The 26,141-nt window shown below is 35.2% G+C and overlaps 1 protein-coding gene across 1 annotated transcript; it reads left to right on the top strand.

The window, feature by feature from the left end:
- Window positions 1–1,327: 1,327 nt before the first annotated feature.
- Window positions 1,328–21,736, top strand: LOC121268011 (myosin-6-like). The gene is made up of 38 exons (XM_041172111.1): window positions 1,328–1,800; window positions 2,410–2,538; window positions 4,051–4,194; window positions 4,455–4,600; window positions 4,691–4,850; window positions 5,007–5,065; window positions 5,185–5,344; window positions 5,749–5,898; window positions 5,969–6,105; window positions 6,177–6,323; window positions 6,431–6,532; window positions 6,943–7,000; window positions 7,093–7,194; window positions 8,058–8,095; window positions 8,267–8,393; window positions 8,468–8,638; window positions 8,725–8,856; window positions 8,958–9,067; window positions 9,147–9,207; window positions 9,492–9,669; window positions 9,800–10,005; window positions 13,800–13,919; window positions 14,128–14,226; window positions 15,396–15,608; window positions 15,774–15,913; window positions 16,120–16,249; window positions 16,340–16,414; window positions 16,532–16,702; window positions 16,999–17,145; window positions 17,320–17,502; window positions 17,918–18,049; window positions 18,133–18,203; window positions 18,429–18,528; window positions 18,759–18,815; window positions 20,328–20,384; window positions 20,518–20,598; window positions 20,721–20,803; window positions 21,104–21,736. The coding sequence occupies exons 1-38, from the start codon at window positions 1,798–1,800 to the stop codon at window positions 21,216–21,218; spliced, it is 4,494 nt and encodes a 1,497-aa protein (XP_041028045.1). The 5' UTR covers window positions 1,328–1,797; the 3' UTR covers window positions 21,219–21,736.
- The last annotated feature ends 4,405 nt before the right edge of the window (window positions 21,737–26,141 follow it).

Raw genomic sequence — 26,141 nt, 5'->3', positions numbered from 1 at the left:
ATCACTCCATGATCCCATAATACCAAAGGGTATTATTATTGCTCCTGGTGTTGGACTTGAGATCGTTCCATGTGTGATATTGATATTTGGAAGATTTTCCAAAATATGCCAATTCAAAATGTTACAAATCTTCATAGATAATTTACAGTGCCCTTTTAAAGATGAATTTACATTTGAAATCCAATTTTGAGATAAGCATATTAAAGACCGAAATTGAAACCCGGGGGATTGAGTATGCGGTAAAATAAGAAAAATGATACAATATTTCATATTTTATCTCTTTATTTTGACCGTTTATATATTTATTATTTTAATTTTATTTATTTAATAGTTAAAAAAATGACTATTAGAATATTGATAATTTTTTTTAAAATAATATTGAAAAAAATTTAAAAACTATATATAAAAAAAATAAAGTGACATTTGGCGACTGCCGGCGGAATAGCAGCAGTCACATTAAAATAATTTTGGGGGCCACTATGAGAGATATTTAAAATTCACCCTTTTTTGGTGCCTTAAATTCGTCAATGGACATTGGACACGAGAAGTTGGGAGTGACATCGTGTATAACAAATATAAATTGACAATAATATTACGTTCATCAAAGATATAGTGAAAATAATATTTAATGGAAATAAGGAGAAATGGGAAAAATGTAAAAGATTTTAGATTTATCCAATTAATCCGTCGACGTAAACTCTAGGCATAATTTGTTTTTACAGACAAGATAAAATGAGATGAGATGAGATGAAAGTTAAAAATTGAATAAAAAATTAATAGAATATATATTTTTAATATTATTTTTATTTTAAAATTTGAAAAAAGTGAAATTTTATTTTATCTTGTCATCTTATGTGAAAATTTAAAAAAATCGTAATTATTATATGAAATAAGATAAAAAATTTTGTGAAAGTGAATAATGTCTAAAAGAATTATACTATTTGCAGATCTCAATTAAATAATAAAAATATTTTTATTAGAAAAATTTACGTATTAAAAATTGATAAAATAAATCTAGTACTTAATAATTATAAATGAAATTATAAATACCCAAGTTTGGCGCTTGGACATATTAATAACGTGTCGATAAATGATTTGCAAACATGGAGACCAGGGATGACTTGCAAAAATGATCACGTGCTGCGCCGAATAAAGAACTTTCCCATTAACAAACTACCGTATCGGTAACGACAGTAAAATTTAGAGGTACGTGTGCAAACAGTAGCTCAAATGGGCAGTATCTGCAAATAAAACAAATACCGAAGGGCAAATCCGGAAGTCGAGCTTAATATTGAGTTTTACGCGTTAACGTTGTTTGTTTGTTGTGCTCTTCGATAGGGAAGCGGAAGCCAAAGCAGGGACAGAGAGAGAGATAAAGAGAAACAGAGGGAGAGAAAGGGAGAGAAAGTGCGAGAAAACAAGGGGGAAAATAGTTGCAAAGGAAGGATTTGGTCTTTTCCCACTCTTCTTCCCGCCTTTGCTTGGCCCTCTGCAACCGCATTTTCCCATTTTACCTCCCCTACCCACATTTCATTTTCCCATTGCTCAGCTATAGACCACCAAAATTCAAATTCCGTGCTGTTTGGGCGGTAAAAAACGGAGCATTTGCACTCGTTCCCGGTGCGACTTCGAGTTCAAGGAAGGTTTCGGGCAATTAGGGACTTGATTGGATCGAATTTGTTTTGATAGGTGGGATCTATGGTTTGGTCCCATTGGGTGGTGGTGGTTGTTCTTGAAGGATTTTAGGGTTCATTAACTCAGCCTCAGATCTCAATCTCGTCACATTTTCGTTTAAAAATGGTATTCGCTTTCCTTCGGCCTGGCATTGTCTTCCCCTCGAAGTCTAGCAATTTTTTTTTCTCTCTCTCTAATTGTTTGTATTGAATTTTAAAAATTATGTACATGTCTTATTTTTCACATCAATTCATGTTATTTATTAACTTAGTACCACGAATCTGTGCTGAAATTTGACTTGAACTTTTCGAGTGTGTTTGTGTGTAAATTCGAGTTATATTTGCATGCTTGCATTATTCAGCGCGAAGCACTGTAGTCAGATTTTATCTTCATTTTTACTTTAGCAGATTTCGTAATCAGATATGTGGAAATACAATGTTTAATAGGACACTTTTGAAAGTTTTTATCTCACAAAATTATCATTTGTTAATGATTAACGACTGGTCAAATTTAGTTAGCCGATTGTGTCAATTTTTCTGGGGAGGCAGGGGCACTCTCCAGCTTTATGTGTGAATGGATTCCATTATCATCAGTGGTTGCACTCTTGCTGCTCTTCTCACCTCTTTGCTACCTTGCATGACGCTTGTATTATATGTCAATGTTCATCTTGAAAAGTACTATACTCACACTCTGCTCTGTATTATAGACTTTCTGATGAGATAATTAACCACACAGGTTGTCCAAGCCAACTTAATGGTTGGATCTCATGTCTGGATGGAGGATCCTGAGGTTGCTTGGATGGATGGTGAAGTTATAGAAGTTAATGGTGAAGATTTAGAAATAAGCTGTACATCTGGAAGGACTGTGAGTGATGTTTCTCAAAATTAATATGAAATTATTGCATCATAACTGTGGATTTTGTTTATGATTAAAAAAATTTCATCAACTTGTTTTCTTCGTTGCTATCTGATTCTATTTACATGTTTAAAACCTGTATTGGATGATTGATATTATCTTTTTTGATATTAGTCTATACGTGCCTTTCCTGATTTAGTGCCAATTGAGTGGAATAAGACATATTACAGGGAAAATTCATTAGAGTTTATAACTACTTATAAAAAAAAAAAAAAAAATTCATTAGAGATGATAACTGGTTTTTCTAATGTGGTGCATTTGTGGGCAGAGGAATGCTTGAACCTTTGAGGATTGTGAGAAGACCGTGTAGGAGCTAAATGATTCTGTTTTAGGTCTCTTTAGACTGAAAATAATAATTTATATTCGTCTAGCCTAGTTTTCAGGATTTTCTTGTTCCTGCTACTCTTTCTGGCTAGGTATATCTAATGTATACTCCTCGTGTATTTGGGTTGCACCTTTTGCTTGTTAGCAAAATTATCTTATAAAAATAAAATTATCAATCACATCCATGATGTTGATTTCTGGGTTTGTTGATTGACAAATTTTTTTTATTTTTTATCGATAAACAAAATTATCTTGAGCATGAAATAGACAAAGGCCTGAGTATACAAGACATATACAAGAGTGTCACCTATGCGTGTGGTTTGTTAATTGACAATTTTAAGAATTACTTTACGACTTATGTGCTTATAAGGAGGTTGAATACTTGAAGCCTCCTTTACAATTTATATTGTCAGGATTGCTTATAAAAAAATTATATTGTCAGGAGTTTGATCCTTAATTTTACTATTTGTCAGAAGCACTAAAATGGACTGTAAAATTTTCCATTATGGTTTTTTGTGACCGAGGAATTAGCTTTGAAATGTAGGTACAAAAATAAGAGTTCTTGCATGTCTTATCATCTTTCCAGTGTCAGAGAATTTTTTTTTTTTTTGATAAATAATGCAAGAGAAATTTAGTACTAAAATCTCCATACATCAAAGGTAGTGGCCTTTATTTCATCTCCTGGGAGGCCAAGATCCTGGAAATATGCTTGCTTTCTGCATTTTATTCTATTTTGCCCAATTTTTTTTTTTTTGATAAGTAAGAATCTTTATTGAACAGGATGAAACTAGGCAATGCCCAAGTACACAGGAAGTATACAAAGTGAGACACCTAATAACATTCTAGTGAGCTGAAAAGAAGATAGAAACTCATGGACATTCCCACCCTTCAGTACAATAGCAGAAAAATTTTGCTCAATTATTATTATTATTATTTTTTTGATAAGTAAATTTTGCCTAATTATTTTAGAAAAAGTATTTATGCATATGGTGGTTAAGGTTCATTTGACTGTGTCTATAGTTGTTTCTAAGTGTTCATGTGACATTATCAGAGCTTCATTTTATGTTTATGTATATAGTGCCTGCTTCATGGGGTGGTTTTCAGTTGTGTAAGGGCTTATATGTATTTATGTTGTAGGTTGTAGCCAAAGCATCCAATGTCTATCCAAAGGATCCTGAATTTCCGCCATGTGGTGTTGATGATATGACAAAGCTGGCTTATCTGCATGAACCTGGGGTTCTACAGAATTTAAGATGTCGTTACGATATAAATGAAATATATGTGAGTATTAATCAGAAGTTTCCCGTTCCTCCCTCTTCTCCCATATTCACTTTGAAATGGATAGTTTCTTAATAAGTTCAGTTGCTTCACCAATATTTAATTCCTTTTTCGTCTTTATAAGGTGTCTACAAAGTGTGGACACGTATATTTATTTGCTGTCCACATTGAGTTTTGTTGCTGTCTATCATTTTTCATTTTTTAAGTAGTATATCTCTAATGGTAGAGGTTTACAAAGCTAAACTTTCTAATGGTGTTTCCAGACATACACAGGAAATATATTGATAGCTGTAAACCCTTTTCGAAGGCTACCTCATTTATATGATAATCATATGATGCAACAGTATAAAGGGGCGGCTATAGGTGAGCTAAGCCCCCATCCTTTTGCTATTGCAGATGCTGCATACAGGTATCTGTCGTATCCTTCTTTCAAAACTTATGGGAGTACTTAATGTTATTTGACATGCCTAAAAAATAAAAATAAAAATTTTTAATGTAGATTGATGATTAACGAGGGAATAAGCCAGTCAATTTTGGTTAGTGGGGAAAGTGGAGCTGGTAAAACAGAAAGTACAAAAATGCTTATGCAGTATCTTGCCTATATGGGAGGGAAAGCTGCAGCTGAGGGAAGACGGTCTGTGGAGCAGCAAGTCCTAGAGGTAACAATTTATTTGATACTTATTCAAATAGATGGTGTTAAAGCTGATGATTCTAATTTTGCTTTCTTATATGTTTTGGCTTTTTCTTGGAAAGGGATCTTGCATGAATGCTAAATTCCAGTCGATTCACTGTTTTTCTTCTTATTTGTTTGGCAGTCCAACCCTGTGCTAGAAGCATTTGGTAATGCAAAGACGGTCAGAAACAATAATTCAAGGTGGAAACCTATTTCTCATATCAATTGTTTTTTTTCTCCTGATTTCTACATTTATGATGCGTTGTATGTTCTGTTTGGTTGGGTGAAATTTTTCTGAATTGTATATAACACAATTGCAGTCGCTTTGGTAAGTTCGTGGAGATTCAGTTCAATCAACGGGGGAAAATATCGGGTGCTGCCATCAGAACTTATTTATTAGAACGATCCCGAGTTTGTCAAGTATCTGATCCTGAACGAAATTATCATTGCTTTTATATGCTTTGTGCTGGACCACCAGAGGTAAACTGGTCTGCTCCCTGTGTATGATGCCTTGATTGATCATTGATCAAGCACAATAGTAGTCTGCATAAAGTTTTTAGTTTGCATAATGGAAGTCATCAAATGGAATTACAGGTCAGGGAAAGACTTATAAACAAAGGTAGAAACAGAGAAAATTCTTGGCTTAGCTTTTGGAATTTCATAACATAGTGTTCATGTTAAAATTTGTATATCTGTTGGGTTGGTGTTAGAACCTAGGTTCCCTTGGATTCCATTTCCAGAATCCAGAATAGTCAAATAGACACTGTAGTGGCATTTTCAGCTTGGTTTTATAAGGGACTGTGATGCACTGCGTTTAATTTTGTATGTCAAGTTGGTTTCCCGATTGGTTTTTCTTCACAATTCTAAATGACAATTGTTTTTAGGATGTTGAGAAGTACAGACTGGGAAATCCAAGAACATTCCATTATCTAAACCAATCAAAGTGCTATGAGCTGGATGGAGTCGATGATTCTAAGGAATACCTTGCAACTAGAAAAGCTATGGATGTTGTTGGGATCAGTTCTGATGAGCAGGTACTGTGTGGTTAGTTTTTTTACAGCATATATTTGTACGAGAATCTCTACTAGAGTTTATTGTTCTCAGGATGCAATATTCCGAGTTGTAGCTGCAATACTTCATTTGGGCAACATTGAGTTTTCCAAGGGAAAAGAAATAGATTCTTCTGAACCCAAAGATGACAAATCTCGGTTCCATCTCAAAACAGCAGCTGAACTTTTCATGTATGTGATAATTGTTTACGATTTTCTAGAGAAGTTAAAAGGCAAATCCTCAATATGCAAGTTTTGTTTAGGTGTCACGAGAAGTCTCTTGAAGACTCGTTATGTAAACGTGTGCTTGTGACTCGTGATGAGACCATAACAAAATGGATTGATCCAGAATCTGCAGCTCTCAGCAGAGATGCTTTGGCAAAAGTTGTTTATTCAAAGTTATTTGATTGGTAGGTTTTAATGTACTTAGTAACTTCATCATTAAAGATATATTGTATCCATTAATTTGTCTTCCTTTTTTCCTTTGATTAAATGTTTTGAACACTAAATGACTCAGGCTTGTGAACAAGATTAACAATTCTATTGGTCAAGATCCCGATTCAAAAAACTTGATTGGGGTTCTCGATATTTATGGATTTGAGAGTTTCAAGACAAACAGGTGCTTAACCGGTATGCTTTTGTTTTCATTATTTACAGAGGTTAATTTGTTGCCAGGACAGGTTGAAATAATTGTGATTGATCTGATGGGGATGTCTAGTTGGAAACATAACTTTGTGGGCTTGATGCCATTTGTATGTTAATTTCATGATGAATCATATTTTGTTCATTTAAATATATGCTGGTCAGTTTACTTGTTCAAACAGGGATACTTTTGGGTCATAGCTCGCTTCTTACCATTTTTCCTGGCTCTGGTCTTTTCTTGAGGATTGCTAATGGAATGGATATGTTAATTTTGAATGATCTTTTAGGTTTTGTAATATAGATATGTAATTACAGTTGTATGATTTGACCCTTGTTTGTTATATTTTGAGTTTGGCATTGTGTAAAATGTTTATTGGCTCTGTGCAGCTTTGAGCAATTTTGTATCAATTTGACTAATGAAAAACTGCAGCAACATTTCAACCAGGTTTTGAGCATGAACATATGCTGTATTCTTTAATTTCCTTGATCTGCTAGATGATTTCCAACTTAGTTTAACATCAATAATGTGTTTGACAGCATGTTTTTAAGATGGAGCAAGAAGAATATACAAAAGAAGAAATTGACTGGAGTTATATAGAGTTCATTGATAACCAGGATATTCTTGATCTCATTGAAAAGGTTTGTCAGTTTTCTGGCTGCACTTGCCATCACACATCAGAAAGAAAATTCATTTCATCAAATGTTCTATGGACACAAGTTATAATGCTCCAATGTATATTAATATATATTATGATAATGGACTTTGAAAGTTATTTTGTTCGATTGCTTCTGTGTCTGCTTCAATCATTCCTTTTCTTGAATGCCATGGTTCACCTCTCTTGGGTCCTTCTTTTATACCTCCTGCATACTTGAATTTTACCCTTTTTTTATCCTTCATAATGAAACTGCTACTTGCATGCGTATGAATCTTCTTTGATGATATAGTGAGACAGTTGTCCCACTTGTCTTTCCTTACATTTTTCCCTTCTGGTTTCTTTAGTTTCTTATATATATTTTTAATTTTCCTCTTTTTATCTTTGATGAGCCCCTATCAGTCCAATGATAGGTGTTTGGGGCTAATGCAGTAGGGGCCAGCACTTGATACTAAAATCCTGAACTTATATCCAATATCCATGGTTCCCCTCCCAGGTCCTAGGCTAAAGATTTCCTTCGTATAACAACAAATTGGACTTAATAAGAGTTCACGCATGCGTGTGTGCAGACACATACACACAGATACACACATATGATTGTGTATATATATATATATTTATACACAGATAAATATCGATGACATTTTATCTTATAATGAATCCTAGTTGGCTGTATGTTGCTTTTGTGCAATTTTATCATACTTGTCCATCTAAGTTCTTTGTTCTTGTTTTCGGTGCCTTTATTGTTGTTTCCATAGTTCAATTCTTGTTTTAGTTGGATTAAGGAGACACATTGACGAATGACATAATATGTGCTTTATTTTTCTAACATGTACGTTTGTAATTCAGAAACCTGGTGGGATCATTGCTCTTCTGGATGAGGCTTGGTATGTTCAAAAGATAAAAAAACCTATTATTCCATTTTATCTCATTTAGTTTTGTAACAGTAAACCTGTTTGGTCCCTGCAATACTTTTTGTTTCTCAGTTTGTTCTTTTTCTTAGAATTATGTATAAATTTATTGGGTGATTGTGACATAACCCTTGGTATTTTTTGTAGTATGTTTCCAAAATCAACGCATGAGACATTTGCAGAAAAGCTCTACCAAACTTTTAAAGAGCATAAACGCTTTAGCAAGCCAAAGCTGTCACGTAGTGACTTCACCATTTGTCATTATGCTGGTGATGTAAGTGTCTGAAATCATTTGGTTTGCATAGTAACATGCCTGAACATTTTTTGATGTGAAGAACTTTGTTTTAGGTCACCTATCAAACGGAGCTCTTCCTGGATAAGAATAAAGACTATGTTGTTGCCGAGCATCAAGCACTCCTGAGCGCTTCCAAGTGCTCCTTTGTTTCAGGCTTGTTCCCACCTTTAGCTGAAGAATCTTCCAAATCATCAAAGTTCTCGTCAATAGGTCTTCGTTTTAAGGTTTGTTTCTGCTGTATTGGTATGTGCAATCAAGTTTAATTCTCCCAATATGGTTCAGATTTCAAAATATTGTAAACTTAAAACAGCAACAATTGCAAACTTTGCTTGAGACACTGAGTGCCACCGAGCCACACTACATCCGTTGTGTAAAGCCGAATAATCTTCTCAAACCAGCCATATTTGAAAGTAATAACATTTTACAGCAACTTCGCTGTGGGGTAAGTTCTATTTTTGGTTATCTCATTGTAGTTTGGTGTACTAGTTAGCTTGTCTTCAGACATTTACTTGCATAACTGGATTAACAAATGTTGTACTTCAGGGAGTTATGGAAGCAATTAGGATCAGTTGTGCTGGGTATCCCACTAGAAAGACTTTTGACGATTTTTTACGTCGGTTTGGCATCTTGGCACCTGATGTTTTAGATGGGAGGTACGCCTTTGTCATTTTATTCACCGGATTTGTGGCATTAGATTCGTATTCCACTAGCTCTAATTCTTGTTCATTTCAGCTATGATGAGGTCACTGCTTGCACAAAGCTTCTTGAGAAGGTGAACCTTAAAGGGTATCAGGTATGTTTCCATAATAGTGTTCTCTGTACTGCTTGAATGTTTCAAGGATGTCAAATTCTGCATTTTCCTTTTATTGGCAATATTTTTTGCAAATGTCCATATTTAAATTGCCTGGCAGACCCACATTCCATAGGTTTTTGGGTTTTGTTGAATTATCATGTTGTTGCCATTAAGCATAGCGCTTATGAGCATTTATGTTTTCGTTGGCTGCTGTCTCTAGCATGTTCCTAATATATAACTTCTGGATAGGAGTCAGACAATTTTTTGGTACCTATCTTTTGCAGATTGGCAAAACAAAAGTGTTTCTTAGAGCAGGTCAGATGGCAGAACTAGATGGTTATCGAAGTGAGGTCTTAGGAAGGTCGGCAAGCATCATCCAGAGAAACGTTCGCTCATATTTGGAGCGGAAAAGCTTCATCTTGTTACGGCTGTCTGCCATCCATATCCAAGCCTTGTGTAGAGGTACTGAGTAGTGTAGTTTTACTTATTTGCATGTTGGTATTGATTCAAGAGATTATTGACTTTGGGATTTTGTTACCTAATGATGGAGATTTGTATGACTTAATAATGTGTTTCTCTGAGTTGATTTCAGGACAAGTTGCACGCCATCAGTATGAAAACATGAGAAGGGAAGCTGCTTCTTTGAAAATCCAGAGACATTCTCGCATGTATCTTGCTAAGAATGCTTATAGGCATTTATACTTTTCAGCAATATCTGTACAGACTAGTATGCGTGGGATGGCTGCTCGTAATGAGCTTAGGTTCAAGAAGCAGACTAGAGCTGCAATTTTTATCCAGGTAAATATGAAATTTTTTTTCAATTATATATAGGAATATACATTTTCTTCTCGTTTATTTTTTGTATGGAATATTAGCAGGAAGCTTATTAATGCTAATCAAGGTCCTCTTTTTATTTACTCTTTTTTTTTAGGGGTGAACAAGATTTTATTGATCAAAAGAATAGGCAAGAGCCCAACATATACGAGAGCAACACCTAAACGTGCTAGTTTAGAGTTTCAAGGAATTCATGAAAAGACATGCCATGAAAATCAATTACAATCGACCAATGTAGTAAAGTATTGAAAAATAAATTTCTAAGCTTATCCATTGACCTTCCAAACTTCTTTCGTTCCTCTCCCTCCGAATACACCTCCATAAACATATTGGAATCATCTTCCAAATTGAGGCGATTTGAGAGTTATCCTGAATGGCTTTCCAAGAAGCTAGGAGGTCAATTACCCGTCTCGGCATCACCCAAGCTACTCCCATCCAAGCAAAATTTCATTCGATAGTGTCCTGACAATCTCGCAATGAAGTAGTAGATGGTCAACCAACTCTCCACTCTTTTTTCACATACACCCCCAATACATGAATATGATTCGACATTTCCTTAGGTTTTCTAGAGTGAAAATCTTCCCCAAGGAAGCCATCCATACAGAAAGTTTTGCCTTTAGGTGCCTTTAGAATGGATTTGTATTGTGCATTGTCATGGCTTGGTAGGAGCGGACCTTGAACAACTTCCCTTTCTTAGAAGCGCACCAAAAGATCTTGTCCTTGACTCCCCCCAACAAACGAGCGGAGTACACTATGGTCATAGAACTTCGAAAAAGCGTCAATTTCTGAATCTTGTGCATCTCTAAGGAATGTAACATTCCATTGGGGAATGCCGTTAGAGAGTATGAAGAGGTTTGCAATTGAGGCTTCTTTCATACTTGCTATATCATAAACTTGTGGATAAGTTTCCTTGAATGCCCCATCGCCACACTATACATCATGCCAAAATTTAATTTTGGATCCATCACCCATCGTAAAGAGGGTATATCTTGAATATGTTTCACAACCTCTTCTTCTATGCTTCCATAGCTCCACACTGTGAGGCCAACTCACCTCATTGGAACACCATCCTGCCCATAGTTCACCATGCTTCAATTCGATGATGATTCTCCACAAGGCCCCTCTCTCATAGTGGAATCTTCATAGCCACTTGCCAAGGGCTTTGCTGAAAAACTGCAAGTTCTGAATACCCAAACATCCTTGAATAGAGAGCATATTGTGGCCCATTTCTCCAAGTGAAATTTGAACTTGTCGTTTATCTCCCCCCCAAATAAGAAGCCACGTTGGAGTTTCTCCATGCGATGAGCCACCTTGGTGGGGAGTGGAAATAATGATAGGAAGTAGGTTGACAAGTTGGAAAGAGTGCTTTGGATTAGGGTGACCCTACCACCTTTGGATAAATACATCCATTTTTTCTGGAACATCATCCCAAGTAGATATTGATTTGAACGGAGCACCCAACGGGAGGCTAAGATATTTCATAGGCAACTGAGATATCTTGCACCTCAAAATGGACATGCTTTCCACATTAGGAACATCCCCACCGAAACTACTTTTGATTAGGCCAAGTTCACCTTCTACCCTGATACAACTTCAAAGCATAAAAGGAGAGCCCTAAGAGCTCGGATTTGATCACGTTGAGCCCCACAAAAGATTAGGGTCATCGGCGAATAATAGATGGGATATATTGAGAGTGCCAGTATTGGCCTCCCACACTGAAACCCCATATATGAATCCACCTTCAACAATGCCTGAGATCATCTTGCTAAATGCTTTGGGCGTTCCATTTTGTTACTCCCTTTGTTCTTTATATGCTTTTGTTGCGTCGAAATAAAATGAAAGTTTATCAATGCTGTCAAGTTGCCTTTGCCAGCCATATAACTAGGACTTGGATGGTAGTAAGTTATTGAATTTGGGCGGGCTAGGAGAAATTTTCTGAATTCGTGACGCTTCTAGTAGGTGATGGCACAAGATCATGCTTTTGACTTGATGTTTGGTGTGGGAATGTTGCATTAAAATAGTTATTTTCTGACTTTTATAATGGCTGAGAGCAATGATGCTTCTGTTAGATCTTAGACCCATTAGAGCAAGGATGCTTCCTGTGTACTTGGCTTTGCCTATTTTTAATAAAATTCCTATTTATTGATAAAAAAAAAAAAAAAGTTAATGGACTTTCAGGTTGTTTGGGAACTGGTATCAACAGACGACTTATATTTTTATCTGCTAGTGGCTGTAGGCGTTGATAGGTTGTACTGGAAGGCTGGAAGGCTGGAAGGCTAAGAAGTAATGAATTCAATTGTTTTTATTAGGTGTTGAGAGGGCCCAGTAAGGATCAATTCCCTTTGAGTGTAGCAAAGTTCTTTGGAAGGGTCCTTTTTTGTTTTTACTTTGGACAGCTAGGAAGATTCTAGCTTGTTGCAATATGTAAATCCAGTGGAGAGTTAGTTGACTATCTATTGTTTTATTGCTCAGCAAGTGGATCGTGGTCTTTTGTTTTGTCTTTATTTGGGGTTCAATTTGTGTCGCCCAAGAAGGTGGTTGAAGTGCACTTAAGTTTGAAGACAATGTGGTATTAGTTTTATATGCAATGCAACCCTGCTCCCTGTGTACTTGGGCAACACCCACTTCATTCTCATTAATAAAATTAGTTTACCTATTAAAAAAAAGAAAAGAAATGCAATGCAACCCCTTTTTGCCGTATGAAGGCTATACAAATTCTGTTTTTGTAGATCTCTTGGATTTTAGATTGTAATCTTTAGGTGAGCCTTTTGTTATATCCCCGCTACACAGACTTTTCTTTTGCCTAATAAAATATTTATTACCTATAAACAAAAAATAAGATAAAGATAGGAAGAGGCACGCACTTATCAGTTGGGATTTCATATAAAGGAAGTGTATCTCATACTCTTGTTTTGCATGGCTTTAATTTTTAAAGGTGATTATTCTTTATGTTAAGATCACAATTCATGTCCTATTCTCTCTTGGCGAGGCATATATAACAATATATAATTTTAAAACTCTACAATTAAAGCCACTAAAGTCTTAGTTTTAAAGGCTGTATTTGACATGTACGGACCAGTAACAGTGTATGTTCATACAAATCGCATAGTAGAAAATTGATGACCAAAACTATCTTTATTTAGGCCTCGTTTGTTTTCGCAGATGAGATGAGTTAAGATAAAAGTTAAAAGTTGAATAAAATATTGTTAGAATATATTTTTTAATATTATTTTTGTTTTGAGATTTGAAAAAGTTGAATTATTTATTTTATTTTGTGTGAAAATTTGGGAAAGTTGTAATGATTATATGAGATGAGATGAGATGAGAATGGTTGTGAAAACAAACGATGCCTTAATCTTTTATTATGGTGCAACGTACCATTTTAAACGGGTTACTTTTTCTGTTGAGTAGCAGTCTTGATTGCACAAACATTTTTTTTTTTCGTTTCCTATTCTGGATCACTAACAGATCCTAGAGGGGAGGGGTGGGGGTTCTCTGCAAGGACAAAAGTATACAGAATGAAGGAAAAAACTAGTATTTCACAAAGCTTAAAACCAAAAGCTTTAAGAAGCCTTAATGCTGGAAAAAGTGGAAACATTGGAACACCAAGGCATTTGTTTTCCTGTTTATAAAATTACTGCTTGGCTTTAGTTTTTCCCTGTCTTTTCGGTGGATTATCCTGTTAATAGAATTCTTATTTACTGATAAAAAAAGGTAGATTATGCTCCCTGATTCTATGTGAGTTCATTCTATCACAGAGTCAATTCCGAAGATACTTGACCCGCCTTCATTATCTAAGGATAAAGAAAGCAGCAATAGCCACACAATGTGCATGGAGGGCAAGGGCTGCACGTCGAGAACTACGGAATCTCAAGATGGTAATGAGTTTTTTTCTTTGTTTGATGACAACATTCTTGTTAATATGTTACAATAACTCCTCCCTCATATATGGAAATATTTATAAAAATTCACGTGCTCTAAGTATATAAATAAATTGTTTATATACTGGTTACTTCTATTGCTTGCGCTCACATTGCATAGAGTGATCATATGTGGATTTTTTTATATTAAATGGCTGTCAAACAGGCTGCCAAGGAAACTGGTGCTCTCCAAGCTGCCAAAAATAAGCTGGAAAAACAAGTTGAAGAACTGACCTGGCGTCTGCAGCTGGAGAAGAGAATGAGGGTAATTTTCTTGTGTTTAATTAAAAAAAAAATTTAATCCAGGATATTTTAAGTTAGTTGTCATCTGGGTAATTGGCTGTCCTGTTGTATCTTTGGCTTGCTTCAAGTATTGCAGGATTTCCTTTTAATTGAAATTTACACTTTTTTGTCTGTTAATACGAGTTGCTTCTATGATTAAAGAATTTTGTGTAGACCAAAGGAGTTAAGTGATGGTTTCAACTGTCAAAACAGTGTTAAAGATGTGTACAAGGTCCTTCCATTTTTGGCTACACCCACTGTGTTAACCTTATCTGCTGGACACGTGCAATGTACATGTTTGATTCTCTCTTGGGGTCCTCAGCTGGAGATACATGTTGTTCCACTTCCTAACTAGTAACTAATCTCTTAGGATTGATGCTTCTTCTATCATAAATTAATACAATAAAACCTCTATAAATATTGGTACCACTGATATTTTTCTGGTGAATCCTTTACTATCTCTTTACAATCGACTTCCTTTTTTGAACTGAGTGGGTTGTGCCTCAGCGGGTGGTGGAGTTTGTTTTCTGATGAGGTTCATTTACCAATTTAAACGTATAGAGGATGGTTCCCCCATGTTACTGTGGTGTATTTGGCAGGAATATAATGCTCGAACCTTTCAAATTTGGGAGAAGATGGTGGTAGAACTGAAAACCACTATGTTCAACTCTCTTTATATTTGGATGGCTGCTCACAATAATTCCCATTGCTGTAGTTTCTAGAATTCATGGACTCCTGTCCTTTTTCATCTTCTTCTAGTTGGTTGCTCTCTTTTGTATACTTCTTGTGAACTTGGGTTGTGCCCCTATGTGCTTTTAATAAGGTACTTTAAAAACGTTTGAAAATGGTTGCACTCTTAGTATGAACTTTGGCTGCTGTCTGTTTCTGTGTACAAGTTACTGGTGCAGGGATATAAAGCTGTTTCGATATTTGGTAATTTTTTTTTTCTATCAGCATTGGTGCATCATTTGACTTTTGCTAAGAATGGTTCTTTTCTACCTCTATTTCGTTCTCTGTTGAGAAAGTTTATGGAGTTTCGAAGAAAAACAAAGATGCTTAGAATGTGGTGTCTTTTACATATTGTTCTGGAAAGTTGGAAACTCTAAAGCTATCTAGTTTTACTTATTCTAGTCATGGTATGTATTAATGCAGGCTGACCTTGAAGAATCCAAAACTCAGGAAAATGCAAAATTGCAGTCTGCTCTGGAAGAGATACAATTTCAATTTCAAGAAACTAAAGCACTGCTTATCAAGGAGCGTAATGCAGCTGAGGAAGCTGCTGAACAGGTTCCAATTGTACAGGAAGTTTCGGTTATTGACCATGAAATGGTCAATAAACTTACTGCTGAAAATGAACAGCTCAAGGTAAGGTTGCTGAAATTCTGGCATTTATATGGTGCTTCTCAGAAAAGACCTTGGTGTTGCTTCTTGAATATGATCTTCGTTCTTATAAGAGGCATTCAAATGTTTACTTCCGGAAGTGGATGCATTTGAATTTGCTCATATATTTATGGCTGTTGCATTTTTTAGGCCCTGGTAAATTCTCTGGAAAAGAAAATTGATGAAACAGAGAGGAAGTATGAAGAAACAAGCAAGGTTTGTGAAGAGCGGTTAAAGCAGACTTTGGAGGCAGAATCAAAGATAATTGAATTGAAGACGGCCATGCAAAGGTTTCATACTACGTGTTTTCTTCCTCTATCAGTTAGTGTCCCATGTACCAATAAAAAATATAAAAGTTAGTGTATGGAGTGAATTGTTTTGGAAATTGGATCAATTGGATTTTTCCTGATTAGATTGGGTTTGGCTACTATGCTTTGAATTTTGATCTATTAGATAAAAGATTACTTTTCTGAATTATTGCCAATACTTTTCTCAGGCTTGAAGAAAGACTATCTGACATGGAAGCTGAGGACCAAATTCTGCGTCAGCAGGCATTGTTAAATTCTCCAGTTAGAAAAATGTCGGAACATTTAGCAATTACAACACCTGTAGAAAATGGTCATCATGTAAGTGAAGAAAATAAAGTGTTGTATGCTGTTTATGTATTGTTATTGCCCCTGTTATATAGTCCTGAGAGAGGAGTGTACTTATTACAGGAACCACAGAGTGCCGCACCAGCAAAAAAGTTTGGTTCAGAGTCTATGAGAAGATCCCAAATTGAAAGGCAGCATGTATGCACTTGATTGAAAGGAAACAAAATATTGAATGTCTAACTATTAATTAATTTTTCACCTTAATTTTTGTTGTAGAGATTAAATGGTTGATTCTCGTATTATTGTCTGGTGCAGGAGAGTGTAGATTCTCTTATCCAATGTGTGACACAAGATCTTGGGTTCAGTGAAGGAAAACCAGTTGGAGCATTTACCATATACAAATGTCTGCTTCACTGGAGGTCATTTGAAGCAGAAAGAACTAGCGTGTTTGATCGCCTCATTCAGTTGATTGGTTCTGCAATAGAGGTTAGTTGATGTATAGAGAAATTCTTGTTCCTTCTTTGGCCAAGTGTGGGATGTTGATTAGAACATACGACCTAGATTATGTGATTTGGAATGCTTGATCACTAAAACTTTCACTTTATTAGCTTGAGAAAGACATAATATTCTTTTCCCTCTTTCGTTTTCTAACTATCAAAGTATTAAAAATATAGTGAATAAATAGAAGGAAAATGCTAATAAAAAGGAAAAAGATGGAATTATCTCAAGCTTAGTCAACTGAAATCTAACACGGTTGGAGCTTGTATTGACATTTCTTGCAGAGCCAGGATAACAATGATCGTATGGCTTATTGGCTAACCAACACATCTACGTTGTTGTTTTTGCTCCAACGAAGTTTAAAAGCCAGCAGTGGAACTGCAGCGCGGAAGCCTCCCACCCCAACATCATTATTTGGGAGGATGACTCAAGTACTGAGATGATTATGATATATATACATATGTATATACAAATTTTCTTCTATATATATATTTGCATGTGTACATTTGTGTCCACGCATGTATGCTTTGGCACAAATGTACGCATCTATATACAGAATAAAATTTCATGGGCATTATCATCTGATTGTTGATGGTGTTTCCTAGGGTTTCCGTTCTTCTTCTGCCAATCTTTCAGTTGGTCCTATTGATATAGTCCGCCATGTTGAGGCGAAATATCCCGCTTTGCTTTTCAAGCAGCAGCTTGTTGCATATGTGGAGAAGATATATGGGATTATCCGAGACAATGTGAAGAAGGACTTGTCACCACTCCTTTCTTCGTGTATCCAGGTATAGTGAATCTCAATTTTCCAGCACTATATCTGTACAATGAATTGTCTCCTTTTTTTCCTATACGGATTTTCGGGGCTTAAATTTTGCGAGACAATTAGTGCCATCTACATACATGATTTTAGTATGAATTCAAGTTAGTTTATCTTTGTTTATATTTCATGGTCATTTTTTCCCTGAATCTGAAGTAATTTAGCTTAGTTTTATACTCATTATACCCAGCCATATACAGGGCATGACTTTTATGGTAGGCCTGCTTTATTTCCTCTATATGTTTGCCACAGAAGGTGATGAAAGCCAGCTAGGTTTTCTAGGTTGATGTCCTGTGCTAGCCTGTAGTCCTATAGCACTGATTGGTTTATCATATCTTAACTAGCAATTTTCTAATGCCAGTTATCTGTCATCTGACAATCAGGCACCCAGAACATCAAGAGGAAGTGTTTTAAAGTCATCTGGGCGGTCTAGTTCGAATAGTCCCCCAGCTAGTCCCTGGCACAGCATCATCGAGAGCCTTAATGGCGTTCTCTGTACATTAAAAGAAAATTTTGTATGGAATTACTTTTGGGAATATTCAAGTGAATTATTATCTTATTTTTGAGTTTTGGGAACTTATAGTCAACTTTGTTTCAGGTTCCTCCAGTTCTTGTTCAGAAGATATTCACTCAGATTTTCTCGTATATTAATGTACAGTTCTTTAATAGGTAAACTGTGTTCCTCTGTGTGTGTCAAGATATGTTATAAGCTGTCAGTATAACATTTTTTTTTTTTTTTATCGATAAACAAATTTTTATTGATCAAAGAGTAGGCATAAGCCCAAGTATACGGGACATATACAAGAGCAACGCCTAGGCATGCTAGTTTAGAGATACGAGGATTAAGCTGTCAGTATAACTTATGGATGCGTTACTTGTTTGATGCTGCTGCAGTCTTCTCCTTCGACGAGAGTGCTGTACATTCAGCAATGGGGAGTATGTGAAGTCTGGGTTGGCTGAATTAGAGCTATGGTGTTGCCAGGCAACAGAAGAGGTACTATTTTGAAAAGTATTATACCTAGTGAAGGTCTGTTTGACACTTGTTTAACCTTACCCTTCCCATGGGCAGATCTTTGTAATAGCACTCAATGAGCTGTAGCTCATTTGACACTTCCTCCCCCATAAGAATGGGCTGGAGGGGAAGGTTGTGGGTGTGTTTAAAACTACCACAAATAAAAAAGGATGGTATTTATTATTGTTTGTTTGAACCTTTTATCTTTACAGTATGCTGGCTCATCATGGGATGAACTCAAACATGCAAGGCAGGCAGTTGGATTCTTGGTATGTTCTTTTCATGTTGAAGAACAACATAAACATGATTTATTGATTATTCATCTGACATACATTGAAAAAGCCAAATGTAGAATTAGGTTTAAGCGCCATGGAAAATTTTCTATGGGATGAAGAAAACATATTCGTTAGGTGGTATTTTCATATCAATCACTCTAATTTTGGGTTAATTTTTATTTCTTTAATTACTGATAATTTTTTTATTTCTTTAATTATTCAGAAATGGCAAGATATAAAAGTCTTAGGTTCATTTTCCTAAATGGGTTTAGCATCACAACTAGGTGTTTTCTCTTTTATACATCCAGTGTACTTGGCTACGCCTATTGACATTAATAAATTTTAGGTGTTTTCTCTTGTATACATCTAGTATACTTGGCTACGCCTATTGACATTAATAAATTTTTGCTTATAAAAAAAAAAGATATAAAAGTCTTTCAGATATTAGTCATCAAGCAATAGGCTGCATGATTGAGTCCAAATTAAAGCAATGTAGTTTGAGAGACTGATTTGAAGTTCTTTGAGTTACTACAGAAGTTATCGTATCTTTCCTTCCGAGATCTCTCATATTTATGCAAATTGTTGGGCTAAAACTCTTGTACTGAATGATGTTAATTTTCTGGATTTGAATTAGCTTTTCTTCTGTTTTTTAGGTATTTCCATTGTATACGTTCTGTGTACTTGAGCTTTGCCTATTCTTGGTAATAAAGTTTCTTATTAATTATAAAAAATATATATATTTATGCAAATTGCTGGGGTCATTTTTTACAAAGGCACAAATTTCGCACATCAGTTGGGAACACTTATCCACATAATACCTTTACAATTCACTCAACCCTAGGTTTCATTTTCATAATATCTGTTAGTCAAAATCCCTAATATATTCATCTGGTTTCACATTGTGCTGCAAGTAGTTTTTGCGACTTGACGGTGTTAGGTTGACTTTGATGCCATTTGTCACTATTTGGGGACACATCAGCTACTTCTGGTCCCTACCCCAAAGGAACTAGTCATTATTGGATTTCTTGTAATTGCTTGTGGGATCTATTACATGCATACATTTCACAGTCCATGTGGTTCAAAGTATCAGATTCTTTCAACCAATTGTTTAAAGTTTTGCATGTGGAACTCTTATATAATTATTGGATAGAGACAATAAAGTGACGTCTCTTGTTACTTCTACTTTTATCCTCTGAATTTATAGCTCCTTTGTATCTAGTTATTTTTATGGGGTTTTTTTTTTTTAATTTTTTTAATTTTTAAATTTATGTATTTTTATTTTATACGAAAGAAATTTATTAACATAGTTCCGTATGGTTATGAGCATTATTTTTCTTCCATCATGTCTGCTTTTGTTGATGGTGTTAAATATGGGCACTAATGCAGTAAATAGTTACTTTGGCTCTGATGGATATGATATTAAATCTCACTAATGTAGTAAATAGTTACTTTGGCTCTGATGGATATGATATTAAATCTCAATTTTCCGTAATAAACTCTCTGCAGGTTATACACCAGAAGTCTAGAATTTCCTATGATGAAATTACTAATGACCTCTGCCCTGTAACTCTCTCTCTCTCTCTCTCTCTTCACACACACATCATTGCATGATTTCTTTGAGTTTAAACTGATAGGACTGGCTGCATTTCTAGAAAAATATTGTTCTATCGTACTCATTATTGCGTATGGTCTTCAGATCCTTAGTGTTCAGCAACTCTATAGAATATGTACGCTATACTGGGATGACAATTACAACACTAGAAGTGTATCACCAGATGTAAGCCAAAAGATCGATAATAATTTTTTAAATTGGTTCTAGATATTGGTTTCCTTTTCTATAGTTGGCTTATATTAGATATGTAACTTAGCAACGTGTTCCTGCTCCTGTAATTTTTGCAGGTCATTTCCAGCATGAGGATTCTAATGACAGAGGACTCCGACAATGATGATGGCAACTCCTTTTTGTTGGATGATAATTCCAGGTTTGCATACACTCATTTCTAACTGTAGGAAATAACTTTGTGTCTATATACAAAACGAACAACTCATAAGAGATCTTTTGTAAGGTTGGATGACAAGGAATTCTTTTTCTTTCTTGAAACTACAAGAAAATACATCCAAGGATTTTTTCTTTTTTTTTTTTTTTTTTGTTGAAACTATGAGGAAATAAAGATACGCACATTTTTATTTCTGTTGCTATGATATCTAGTGATGGAGAGTAAAAGAAAAATTCTACAACTTGTGTTCTCTACTCGCATTAATTATAATTATTGTAAATGCAGCATTCCTTTCTCGGTTGATGATATTTCCGGTTCCCTCCAAGAGAAGCATTTTTCTGATGTAAAGCATCCTTCAGCACTCTTGGAGAATCCAGCCTTCCAATTTTTACAGGATTAGGGCCGTGGTTCTTTTAGCATTTTTTATCACTGTGGTGCGTCAAATTTAGTCAAGCATTCAACTGAAACTTCAACTCCGATCAAAGCCACTGTAAATCCAACCCCTCATCCCCCTCTTCTCCTCTTATATTTTTCCTTCATTTTAGCATATCCACTGTCCTGGAGTAAAATTATTCTTTATATTAGCTATGTAAAATTTCCATTAGGCTGGTTCAGATAGTTAAAGAGACAGGCTGGGACAGGGATAGGTTTTACACTTTTGAGTCAGCCCACCACGTGCTTTTCTTCTGTATTTTCATTTTATTTTTTTGTTTTCCCTTTGTAACGGTCACTTGAGGCCAGCATTCTTTGTAGGGTTGGTAGGAAGGAAGAAAGTTACCGATAGTGAGGTGGGAGGAGCTGATCTTAAGGCTACTTTTCCAGTCCCCCCACGTATTTAAAAAGCAACTGAATATGTCAGGATATATCTCTGTATTGTAATTGAACTGTAATATAGTATATTTCTTCTCATTTCACTCCCCATATATACAGTTGCAAAGATTACTTACAATACACTTTTCTTGCATGTACTTGTTGAGGCAAATCTTTTTTTTTTTTTTTTTAATTGAAGCCTGAATGAGATGCGAAAGCTCCTCCTTGTAAAAGGTATAGAAGATGATTTAAGTCTACTGTAAATTAAGTTAGACCTGTGATTTGATATGGTCATGAAGAGAAGGAGCATGCATTTTTTATTCTAAGAATAATTCTTTTCATCAGCTACTATTCATTGCACATACTCCACACTCTATGAAAAATATAAAAAAAGTTATCAGGTGTGGGGTGTGGGGGTAAATAGTGGCTGATATATAACAAAACCCGACACCTCACACGGTATGTAATGTAGAACTACCTTGTAGCTCGGAAGGGGGTGAGATATTAATCTGATATGTAGCCTTAAATATCCATACCTATACCTCTTATAATGTATACAAAACAGCCAGAGGTGAAGTTTCAACAGAGAATTGTCTCACTTATCTTTATAAATTCCAAAATTATTTAGCAACTGCACAGGCTATTTATTAATTAAAAATACTGGGATCTTTTATCTTCCTTAAAACGAGGCGTCTTGTCCAAAATGAACAAGGTTGAGATGTATTTCAAGCTGAAGTACTTGGGCTTAAAAGGAAAATCTCCAATTTGGATCTAAAATTCGATCGAAGTCGAGCGAGCCCGACCAAAACCAGAATTTTGGTTAATGTTCTTCAATTTTGAATATATAGTTGCAAACCGCTAATTGTAAGCTATAAAAGCTCGATAAGTGTCTTGTTTTTGTAGTCATTTAGCATCATCAAACAGACACGACAAATTAATTAGGTTGCTAACAATTAGTAGATTTGAAGGCCATAATTTACGCGTTACGTGACCAACTGACCCGTAGACTGCCTAATTAATTACCTAACTCAACCTAACATGACCTTGTGATCTGCTTATAACATAATTACATTAATTTATGCAATGCATGAAATTCATCTTACTTACTAATTAAAGCAGCTTCTACGATATTTCGTCATAGAGATTTCTTTAAATCTCAATCGTTATTTTCGAATTAAATTTATTGATATTTTATGATATCACCCAATCATCCATTTTGCAATATTGCCATATATATATATATATATATTGAACATGACCACCCACGGCCGCCACAATCAAAGGAAGAAAAGGTATAAATTAACCAAGAAAAATTGGGTTTTTAAGCTCTCTTTTTTCTTCCCCCTCCAACATCCAATTAATTACATGTTCATTCGAGTGCGTATGCAGCATGCAGACCGCGGGTGATCAAGAGGCAAAAACTAAAACGAAAAGGCATATTAATTATATAATATTGCATTTGTTTTTCGACCAGGAAAGTTCTTTTTAAAAAAAAAGAAAATCAAAATACAAATAAAAAAGGGGTTTTGGAAGTGCATGCAGGCTTGAGTAGTAATAGTACCGATCGATATTGGAGTTAATCATTTATAAGCTTGGCAGCACATGATGCATGCATGCATGGTGGTCTTATATATATTTGGAAGATTGTCATTAAAAGCGTTTGTTGACCAGTTCGTTCCTCAAGATGCATCAGATGATCAGTACCAACGGTCTCACCCAACTCTTCCAATTAACGATCGACACTCATGTGATATCACATGTCTTCCCACGTTTCACATCTCATGATTCCCTTCCACTTGAGGGAACAAATTTGACTACGTCTACTTTAATTAATTAATATGCATGCAGCAGCTCGATCGATCTATATATACGATTTCAGTTATTACAGTTATGGGAGTTGGTTGCTTTTGTGTATATATATATATATATATATATATATATATATATAGTTATGGGAGTTGGTTGCTTTTGTGTATATATATATATATATATATATATATATATATATACCAAGATGTCTTTTTATTCTTAAAAGTGGTTTACATCATGCGATTAATTCAGAACTGTGATGATCACATGGTCCTAATTCGTTCTAAATTTGGAATAAATTGGAATCCATTAAGTATTTTTATCTCGATCAAGGAGATATTGGATAATTGGTAGACCGACAATTTGATTCTGGTATAATAAGGTGGTACTATTGCATGTTACTGTTCAAGGACGAACAATACGTTATCATGATCATGCGCCGACCACCTTCAGATCAGGAAATTAAATTAATGAAGTGCATTAATATTATTCTATAGATGGAATAACATTAATAATTAATTATATATGTTGTTTCAAGGACGCAGCTTGCAGAGCCTGGGACCTGGATCAATGGGGTTGAGATGAGGCAAGATATATATAGCTAATTTGGTTGTAGCAAGATAGGAGGAATTAAGCCTTCTTTGAGCCCCCGATCGAGTGTTAAAGAGGTTGCTTATATAATTTGTTCTCCTAAAAAACCTATGTATTGATTTTGATTAATGCTTCAATTGATCTTTCTTTTTGCACTTTGTTTGCTGGGCATGCATGCAGAGAGCAAGCTAGGATCGATGATGATCATGGGGTTTGCAAATAAACCCGTATGTAGAGACCAGCTAGCTAGCTTTGAACATATAATATTGGTCTTGTATCAGCCATTAATGCTTAAAATTAGATACATTAAATTAAATTAAAGCAGTTGTCGATATATATATATATATATATGTAGTGATCATGATTGAATTAATAATAGTTTTGCCAATATATATTAGCTAGCTTAGAATCTGCTGCATGCTGCTCGCTGTTAGTAAATAGTAATTTCTCTCTGGATTCTCTCTCTCTCTCTCTCTCTGATCTTCTGGACGCCATGATCAGGCGATATATGGCACGGCGCAATTAATTTATAGGAAAATGTTACATATATATATATATATAATATGCATTATATATACTGAAATGAATAATATATATAATATATATATATATATATATATATATATAGCACTTTGGTTCTCTTTTAATATAAATACATGTCATGTGGGTATATTATAAGAATATTAATTACTATATATAATCTCGCAAAATTCAAGACGCCTACATGCAGTAGTAATTGGGCCCAATAATCAACGAAATAGTCCTTGTACGTAGCAATAAACCTGATGGTGGAATTGTTAGCTAGCTAGCTGCTGTCTTATTGAAAGTTAAAATTAAGAAAAACTCTATACGCAACGGGCTATAGAAACCGCGGGAAAACCGTGTCCCAAGTGGCAAAATATCGAATGACGCCGATTGCTCTTTTTCCCTTCGTCTTCCTTTTTTCCCCCATTTTCAGAGCTTCCTTCCATTTTCCTTTTTTTCTTTCATCTTTCACCTTCATCTTTTTGAGAATATTCTCCTATTTCACTGCTTTTATTTCATCCATTTGTTTCCATTCTGATTTCTAACAAATAAAGAAATCGAATTAGTAGATAATCGACAAAACTCAGCAAAGCTAACCACTTTCGTGCCAAACCGCAACTATTTTTTTTCCAACCACATGCACATAGAGACACCCACACGAAGCCAACGAATAGATATGCATGCACGAGATCTACCAGTTGTTGTCTCGAATCTCATATTTGTAGGATATTCGATTGTGAGTTTCTTTTATTTTCTCGACAACCAAACAGACTGTTACGGACTATTGTTTTGATTTTCCTTTGTTTTCTCGGCAATCAAACAAACTGTTATGGACTATTGCATGATTTTTTTCTGTTTTCTCAGCAATCAAACAAACTATTACAGACTATTGCGTGATTTTTCTCTATTTTCTCGACAACCAAACATACTGTTACGGATTATTGCAGACTATTGAGTGATTTTCCTCTATTAATTTCTCAACAATGAGCTTGAAAGCCTAGTCGACGAACGGGAACTTGTTCTTGTCCGGATGGAGGAGCATTGTGAGAAGGACGTCCACCATGGCCAAGATCTGATTGGACCCATCAAGAAGGGACTCCATCTCCTGAGCCAAGATGACGAAGTCTCTAGATGTGTTTTTTTTTTTAATGTATTGGTGATGTGGCATTATTTTATTTAAATATATTAGCCGATTCCCACAACGGTTTTGCCGCTCGGTTGCCTGTAGCAAAACTCATAAATTAATTATAAGTTGCATATTATATAATATATATATATATATATATAATGTGATATGGCTTATAATTGGTAGATAATTAATTGAGGTATATATATATATATATATATATATATATATCATGATCTACATGCATGCATGATATGCAGTACGTAGAGATGGTTCGTGAGAGTATATATATATATATATAGAGAGAGAGAGAGAGACAGTCGCATCAAGATAGAGAGATCCTAAAGTCAAATGAAGGCTTAATTAATTGGTGGTATGGGAATCGAAATAAAGTCTTGTTTTATATTTCTTAGCAACGTGTTAGGCCGGCAAATGATGCGCTTACACTTATGATCATCAGTA

This window comes from Juglans microcarpa x Juglans regia, chromosome 1D (genome assembly GCF_004785595.1).
Source record: "Juglans microcarpa x Juglans regia isolate MS1-56 chromosome 1D, Jm3101_v1.0, whole genome shotgun sequence".
Classification (NCBI taxonomy): Eukaryota; Viridiplantae; Streptophyta; class Magnoliopsida; order Fagales; family Juglandaceae; genus Juglans; species Juglans microcarpa x Juglans regia.
This window is presented reverse-complemented; position numbering and strand designations above follow the sequence as displayed.